Raw genomic sequence first — 9,147 nt, 5'->3', positions numbered from 1 at the left:
GAAAGAGGTCGTTGGGCAGTTCCTAAAAGGCCATGGATGGAAAGGATCTGCCACATATGTGAGAATAGGAACATCGAGGATGAAAACCACTTCCTCTTAGAGTGCCCCACGTAAAACCACATTAGATCTCAGTTTCACAATCTTTGTTACAATACTAACCTTCGTAGCCTTTTACGATGTCAAAATTATAGTGAGATCGGGAGGCTTCTCTCCAAGCTTTTTGAGCATAGGAATAAAATCTTAAATCAAAATAAATAATTTATTTCTTTAGGTCTGATAGACCAATGTTTGGTCTTAGCAGACGTTAACCATCATCATCATCATCATCATCATCATAATAAAATATATAAAATATAATATAATAAATAATAATAATAACAAATAATAAATATATATTATATATAAATACTGACCTTCCTAGCCTTTTACAATGTCAAAATTATAGTGAGCTCGGGAGGCTTCTCTCCAAGCTTTTTGAGCATATGAATAAAATCTTAAATCAAAATAAATAATTTGTTTCTTTAGATCCGATAAACCAATGTTTGGTCTTAGCGAACATTAACCATCATCATCATCATCATAAACTATATAATAAATTATATATAAAAAAAATAATATATTATATATCAATACAAATAAAATATATATATATATATATATATATATATATATATATATATATATATATATATATATTTATAAAAATAAACATACACTATAATAATATATATAACAATAAATATATATAAACAATCAAAATATATATATATAAAATAACAAATACATATATACATATATATAAATTTACAAAAATAAAAATAAAATTAATAATAATATATAATTACATATATAAATAATAACAATATATATAAAATTATAAAAAATATAACATAAGAAACCAAATAATAAGACGTATAAACATACATTTATATAATAATACAAATACAAATATAAAAAATATAATATATTTAATATATATAATAATACATGACAATATATAAAAATCAAAATATACATATAATAAATAATATTAATATATATATATATAATAAATATAATAACAAAATATAATATAACACATAATATATAATATACATAAATATAAAGAAACATAATAAAATATAAAAATAACAAATATAATAAATAAATACATATATAATATCATATACAAATATTTATAATACACATAAAATTAAATTATGATAAATATATCCATATATATAATAATAAAAATTTAAAAATAATAAAAATTCAAATGAGAATGATAAATATATAATACATAAAATTATAATACATAATAATATATAAAAAATATATAATTACAATATATAACATAAAAAATATAAAAAGAAGCATAAACAACAAACAACATAATATATAGACACAGGGCTTGGTTAAACTATTGGGAGATCAGTGAGAATGATGCATTGCAAGGCATTAATAACATTAAAAATATTGTTACTTCTAAGTTCAAAGAAAAAATGTGGTGTGAGAAAGATTTAGCGGCTAAAAGAAAATTAAGTTATTATAAGAAGGTCATCAACCCCACCCTAGAAGATCAAAAGTATCTCTCTATTTTAACTAGCTCAAAGAAGAAAATTAATATAGCAATGTTTAGAACGAACTCTCATGAGCTCCATAGTGAAACAGGTCGTTGGGCAATTCCTAAAACACCATGGATGGAAAGGATCTGCCATCTCTGTGAGAATAGGGACATTGAGGATGAAAACCACTTCCTCTCGGAGTGCCCTACGTACAACTACATTAGATCTCAGTTTCATAATCTTTGTCGCAATACTGACCTTCCTATCCTTTTATGATGTCAAAATTATAGTGAACTCGGGAGGCTTCTCTCCAAGCTGTTTGAGCATAGGAATAAAATCTTAAATCAAACTAAATAATTTGTTTCTTTAGGTCCAATAAACCAAAGTTTGGTCTGAGTGGACGTTAACCATCATCATCATCATCATAATAAAAAATATATATAAATATAATAAATAATAAAATAACAAAATAAAACAATAAATAAAATATATAAATAAAATACAATATAATAAACAATATATACCAAATAAATATAACATACATAATACATATATAAATAAATACAAATATATATAAAGCATATACTACAACAACATAATAATACATAGAAAAAGAAAAAGGAAGTAAATTAATAAACCATTTAAAAATATGTAAATATCATAAAAATATGATAATATGACATAATAAACAAAATATAACAACAATATATATACACATATAATAATATTAAATAATCAATATAAATATAAAACAAGAGAGGAGGGAGCGATGATGGTCGAGCAAGGGTTTTGAAAACCTAGGGTTAACAGAGACAGGGCTGGAAGAGGAACAGCGACGGCGACAAGGGCAGAAGGGCAAATCTTCTGCACGCAAACGGACCTGCGAAGACATAATAAGAAGAGGAGGGTTAATAAATCAAGAAAGGACTGAAAGACACCATGGAAGGGGAGCTGGGGAGGGGAGAGATCCCCTCCTACAAAAATATGGCGGCGGGAGAATCAAGTGGGTGCGGGATGCAGAGAAACCCAAAGGAGAATAGCAAAGACGCGCCAGTACTGGGGAATCGATGGCAAACAAAGCTTGGGGGCAGATGTCTTCCCAGAGCTCAGAAAAAACCAAGGTATGTAATACCCAACAACAAACTTGAAGACTACAGATGTTATATGAGAGACCATGCTTTGATATGCAAATTTGTAGGTTTTTGGTTGTCGGAAAGGGACCTAGCTAAGTGGATACAACAAAGATGGAAGCCGAAAGGGCATATAGATCTAAAGTTAGGGGCAAAAGGTTTCTTTACAGTGATATTTGCAAATCTGGAGGATAAGGAACAAACCTTTGAAGGAGGACCATATTTTATGAATAATGCTGGTTTATTTATGAGGCATTGGGAGGACAGATATAATCTAGACCATGAAAAGATGCTAGCAGCACCCATCTGGGTAAGACTATTTGGTTTACCAATGGAGTTCTGGGATCTTGAAATCCTGGAAGGCATAGGCAATACAATCGGGACTTTTGTCAAAGTAGCAGAGTCAACAGGGAAATATACATCCTATGCAAGGATATGCATCTATATGAATATAGCAGAACCATTGCCGGAGTACATAGAGCTAGAGTACCATGACGAAATATGGCAGCAACCAATGGACTACGAGCATATACCCTTCAGATGTAGAAGGTGCCATGAATACGGACATCTCTTCAAACAATGCCCACTGAATAAAGAAGAGGAAACACCAAAGAAACGGGAAGAAGAGCAAAGGAGGGTAGAAGAGACAGATGAAGGGGAAAAAGGTTTCCAGGAAGTCCATAGGAAAAAAGGCCAGGAAAGGAAATAACAAGGATGCAACAACCTGCAAAATCAGTAACAGTAGAATGCCAAAACAAATTTCAGGCTTTACAGGAGGAAGAAGAGGAGTCTGAAAAAGAAGAAAACACGGAGGAGCCCATGGAAATTATAAAAGATACAAAGGAACCAGACCTAAACCAGAATAGTAAGGCAGAAGGAGGAATGGAGGAGAGTATGGAGATGACAACAGAACAAACCCAGATGGGGACAGATACACAGAAGGACAACGGGAACGAGGAGGAAAGAATCATGAAAAGATTGTTACAGGACTGGAAAAATCTTGATGAAAGATTCATCCCGGAAGCCCAAAAGCAATTGTATAAAAAGAGATTCCATAAATACAAGGAAAAGAAAAGAATTACTTTAGAAAATCAGATAGATCAAATAGGAATGCAAGGAACCCAAAGTCTGGGAATGGACAGTACTGGCAAAGGAGGCAGGAAACGAGGTAGACAGACATTGAATGAAACCATACAAGCGGTTGGAGAAATATTGGTCAACTCAGGCAGGGTTATACCTCTTTCAGAGGTATTTCAACAACCATCCAAAAAGTTATAAAATGATAGTCACAAGTTGGAACATTAGGGGACTCAACAGCAAAGGAAAGCAGAGGTATCTAAAGGAGAGGATAAAGAAAGATAAGCCTAGCATAATGATAATCCAAGAGATGAAAATTAGCTCCCAACAATTAGAAGGTATAATAAAAAAACAAAAAAATACAATACGAGGTGATGGGTCAGGATGCGAGTGGCACAGCGGGGGGTCTTGCAATCCTCTGGAACCCTGAGGAGGTATTGTTTGAAAACTAGATAAGCTTTCCCAGAATCCTTACAGGCTTATTCAGAATGACAGGATCAGTGGAATGGATTCTCATCTCAGGAGTCTACGGGCCGCACATACCAAGGGAGCGGAAAAATTTCCTTAAGGATCTGCAATCCACAAGAAGGATCTTTCCTGGAATACCATGGATAGTAGGGGGCGACTTTAATATGATCAGAACAATAGAAGAAAAGAGAGGAGGCATAAGTAGACCGGATCAAAACATGGAGGAGTTCAATGAGATGATTACAGAACAAAGACTAGTAGATATCCCAACAATTAACGACATCCACACATGGAATAACCGAAGAGGAGGAAGAAACCAAATAGCTTCCAGATTAGACCGATTTCTTATATCAGAACAAATAATGAACAGGGATGTATTTGTTGAAGCCACAATCATGCCGGCGATGGGTTCAGATCATTGGCCGATCAGGTTGGAAATAAATATTAAGAAAAACCCCCTCAAAAGACCCTTCAGGTTTGAGGCTTTTTGGCTCAGGAATCCTCAGTTCTTATCTAAGGTAGAGGAATGGTGGACTCAAAGTACACAAAAAGGAAAAGGTAAGATGCATACTTTTCAGTTAAAACTCAAAGGGAAAATCAGAAAATGGAATAAGGAGGAGTTTGGGAATATAATGGTGGGAAAACAGAAGCTAGAGAAAGAAATGGAAGAGATACAACAAAAAATTATTACAGAAGGCAAAAATGAGGAAAGAAGTAAAGAAGAAGGAATTATAATGAGCCAACTTGAAGAGCGGAGGAAACAGGAAGAGATCCTATGGAAACAAAAATCTAGGATAAACTGGTTACGCGAAGGAGAAAGAAACACTAAGTTTTTCCACCAAGCTATGATTCAACATAGGCAAAGGAACAAGATCTTTTCCATCAAAAACGAAGAAGGAGAAAGGATAATAGAACATGAAGGAATTGAGCAAGTATTGGTAGGATACCATAAAGACATATTAACAGAACCACAAGTAGACAGAGAAGTGGCTACAGACCTTATCTGTAAAGAGATCCCTAGAATAATAACAGAAGAACAAAATATGGCATTGATGAGGGCAGCCACTCTAGAGGAAGTAGAGGAAATTGTGAAGGGTATGAAGAAAAACAAAGCGCCAGGACCGGATGGATATACAACGGAGTTTTATCAAGCAGGATGACATTTTCTTGGACAAGAGATTCTAGAGGCAGTAGAGGAATCTCGCATAAAACAAAAGGTATGGCCGGGTCTCAATTCTACTTTCCTTACTTTGATTCCTAAAAATGCCAATTCAGAAACTGCCCAGGGTTTTCGACCAATTGCCCTTTGCAATGTAATATACAAAATAATTGCCACTCTGATGGCTAAAAGATTAAAACCCATCCTCCCTAGCATAATCTCACCGGAGCAAACCGGCTTTGTGGAGGGAAGGCAAATTCTTGATGGATTAGTAGTCACCCAGGAAGCGATCCATTCTCTAAAACAGAAAAAACAGAGAGGGATGATGATAAAGTTAGATTTGTCAAAAGCTTATGATCGCTTAAACTGGAAATACCTCAAGGCAATTCTTGCGGCCTTCGGATTTAGCAGTAGATGGATAGACTGGGTTTATAATATGATATCAACTCCTATTTTCTCTATCATGTTAAATGGGGTGCCATCGTCAACCTTCAATGCCACTAGAGGAATAAGACAGGGGGATCCTATATCCCCTTTCTTATTTATACTGGTTGCGGAGGGTCTGGGAAGGTATTTCAAAAAAGAACTGAGGGAAAGGAAAATTAAAGGATTAAGGCTATGGGGAAACAATCTGCCCATCACCCACCAGCAGTTTGTGGACGACATCATGCTCTTCTGTGAAGTATCAATAAAGGAGGTAAGGGGCGTTAAAAGGATCTTGGACTTGTTTATGGAGGCATCAGGTATGGAAATAAACAAAGAGAAATCATGCACCTTCATCTTCAACACTCCAGACACGATCAAGGCTCATCTAACCAGAACGCTAGGATTCAGACATGGTGAACTACCAACAAAGTACCTGGGGAATCAACTAGATACAAACCCTACAAGATTGGCAAACTGGCAGCAAATCATAGAAAAGCTCAAGAATAGACTTGCAAGTTGGTCTTTTAGATCGCTGAACATAGCAGGCAGATTGGTATTACTGAAATCAGTCCTTCAAGCTATACCAATTTACCCTCTATCAATCATGGCTGTCCCCAAAGGGGTTTGCACTAAAATGAAGGAAATATTTGGCAAATTCATATGGGGAGGGCCAAAGCAGCAGAGGAAATGGGCACTAGTTTCATGGAAAAGCTTGACAAAAAGAAAAGAAGAAGGGGGATTAGGACTTAGAGACCCTGACATCCTGAACAAAGTGCTAGGAGCGAAGTTGTGGTGGAGGTGGATGAGAGGAGGAAATGACTTATGGAAGAGAATATGGACACAGAAATATAATATGCCTGCAACAATGGCAGGCATCCTCAGAGTAGAAGAAACCCCAAAAGGGTCTACAATTTGGGAATTGGCAAGTCAGAGCAGAAACATCATAAACAATTATGCATTTTGGGAAATAAGAGGAGGAGGTACTGCTAGATTTTGGGAGGAGGAGTGGCAACAAAGAAACAAAATGGTCAGTATACAAGCCCTGCAAAGTATACATCAAAAGGCAGTAAGGGAGGGGCGAGAATACGTAAGAGATTACTGGAAAGAAGGGGAGTCAAATGGGATATGGAGAATATGGAGAAAACCAGAAGAATGGGATGAAAATATCGATCAAGAGCAGCAAGGAATATATATAAAAGAATTGGAGTCAAGGAAAATCAAAGCTAGATTAGGACCGGATATTCTCAGATGGGGAAAATCTACAAGAGGGGCCTTCACAGTCAAGGAAGCTTACTATTTAACAACCCACCAGGAGAGGGAGGAAGAAGCCTTAGAATGGGAAATAATTTGGAATAGTAAGTGGTGGCCGAAGATAGCTATATTCGCTTGGCTAGTTGGAAGAGAAAGGATCCTGACGTGGGATAAGATTCAGAAAAGAGGTTTCTTGGGACCCCCGAGATGCAGCCTTTGCAAAATGGAGATCGAAACCCAGGAACACATTTTGAACTCCTGTCCATTCGCTCAGCATCAATGGGAAGAGATCAGAAGTCTCTTCGGAAAATCAAATAGAGATCCCAGTGACATCAAAAAGACTATCTTTCAATGGGGTAAGGGACAATTCTCATGTAAGGTTGTAAGGAGAACTTGGAATCTAGCCATAGGATTTGTGATATGGCTTCTCTGGAAGGAAAGAAATCGAAGGATTTTCCTAGACAAGACCAATACTCCAGAAAAGATTTGGAAAGGAATTCAAAACTCAATTAGAGAGACCATTCTGGCAGAGACCTGGGAGGAGGATGATTGGAAAGTGAACCCTGAAGAAGGAAGAATCTTAGCAAAACTAAATATGGAATTCGGCATGGTGTATCCTAGAAAAGAAATACAGCAACGAGCTCAGACTCAGAGTCCAGAATAGTTTAGGTACCCTGAGCGAAATTTCATTAAATTGAATTTTGATGGGGCTTCCAAAGGGAACCCAGGGCCGGTAGGCTTTGGGGGCATCTTTAGAGACAGTGAGAGACACACAAGATGGGTGTATGCGGAATGGGGAGGCGTAATGACCAACAATGAAGCAGAACTGTGGGCTGTTTATCAAGGTCTAAGGATAGCAGTAAGGAATGGCTACACAAATCTGGAAATAGAAGGCGACTCACAGATAGTAGTGGAAATGCTACAAAAGCTCAACAATGGGAAAGACTGGGAGCAAGTAGCAAGAAGCTGGAGGACGGCAGGGATCGTTCAAGACTTGGCTGAAATTTTAAAGAGAATAGAATACAAAATCATTAACCACGTCAGGAGAAAAGGAAACAAGGCTGCAGACTACCTTGCAAACTGGGGATGTAAAGAACAGGGGGAAAGGATCGACAGTAGCTGGCCAACAATAAGGAATAAACCGGGATGGGATGAACTCACTACAATAATCACTCAGGACCATAATGGAACCACAACACAATAAAAAAGACCCCCAGCGACCCCCGATCGGGGTGATAATGGCGGCGATCAGGGCAATTAATACAAATCAGGTAAGGGATGATGACGAGGCAAAAGGAATAGGGGTAATGATGAAGGCAGACAGAAAGATCAGCAGAAAGGATATCATTCCAAGGAGGAGCGGCGATGAAGTAATGAAAGACAAAGTTGGTGGAGGTAGTGATGCAGAGATTGGACGTGGCTACGATGGCACAGAAAAAGGACAAAGGGAGGTGGGCGGTCATGAAAACGGTAGGTGGCAGAAGAATCGGGAGAAGATAAATGAGGAGAAATGGCGGAGGAGAAATCATAAAGGAGGAAGGCGAGACAAAGGAAGGAGGTCGTTAAATGAAACTGCAGAGAATTCGCAAAGAGACAGGGTGGTGAAAACTTTAGTTAGGTTCATAGAAAGGCAGAGCAGGAAGAGGGAAAAACCAGGCAATGCCGGAAGGAGGAATCGAATGGCAACAAGGAGGAGAATGAGAAACGAAGCGGGCGAGGAGAACAGAGGTCGGAAAAGCCCGGAGAAGAAAGGGAAAGGAATCGAGGCTGGAGAAAATACGGAGCAGTATCAGACAGTTCAGGACGATACCGAGGATGAAATGGAAATGTTTGATTCCGACCACGACAGATCTACGCAACCAAGAAAGAGGGTATGGAAGGATGAGAGGCTATCAAAGAACAAACCTCAGGAAGAAAGGAAGTATGGAGATAGGAGAAGCAAAGGGCGAGAGGAGGGAGGCGACTTCGGGAGCACCTCGGGTATGAAAGGTCCGGGAGGCAGGGGAAATTATAGGAATAGAGGAAGAGCAGGATGGGGATGAGGCCGACGCAGTAGAGGAAGAGGATGGTCGGAAGAGAAACGGGAGGAGTA

The 9,147-nt window shown here is 37.5% G+C and overlaps 1 protein-coding gene across 1 annotated transcript; it reads left to right on the top strand.

Moving 5' to 3' along the window:
* The first annotated feature begins 7,860 nt into the window (after nt 1-7,860).
* Nucleotides 7,861-8,259, top strand: LOC149156453 (uncharacterized). The gene has a single exon (XM_089444758.1). The coding sequence runs from the start codon at nt 7,861-7,863 to the stop codon at nt 8,257-8,259; it is 399 nt and encodes a 132-aa protein (XP_089300884.1).
* The last annotated feature ends 888 nt before the right edge of the window (nt 8,260-9,147 follow it).

This window comes from Pinus tabuliformis, chromosome 9, assembly GCF_031772625.1.
Source record: "Pinus tabuliformis cultivar Carrire ecotype Pingquan chromosome 9, CPIR1, whole genome shotgun sequence".
Lineage (NCBI taxonomy): Eukaryota > Viridiplantae > Streptophyta > Pinopsida > Pinales > Pinaceae > Pinus > Pinus tabuliformis.
This window is presented reverse-complemented; position numbering and strand designations above follow the sequence as displayed.

Coding starts and splice junctions, on each gene's coding strand:
- LOC149156453 (XM_089444758.1), top strand. CDS start 7,861: ATGACCAACAATGAAGCAGAACTGTGGGCTGTTTATCAAGGTCTAAGG.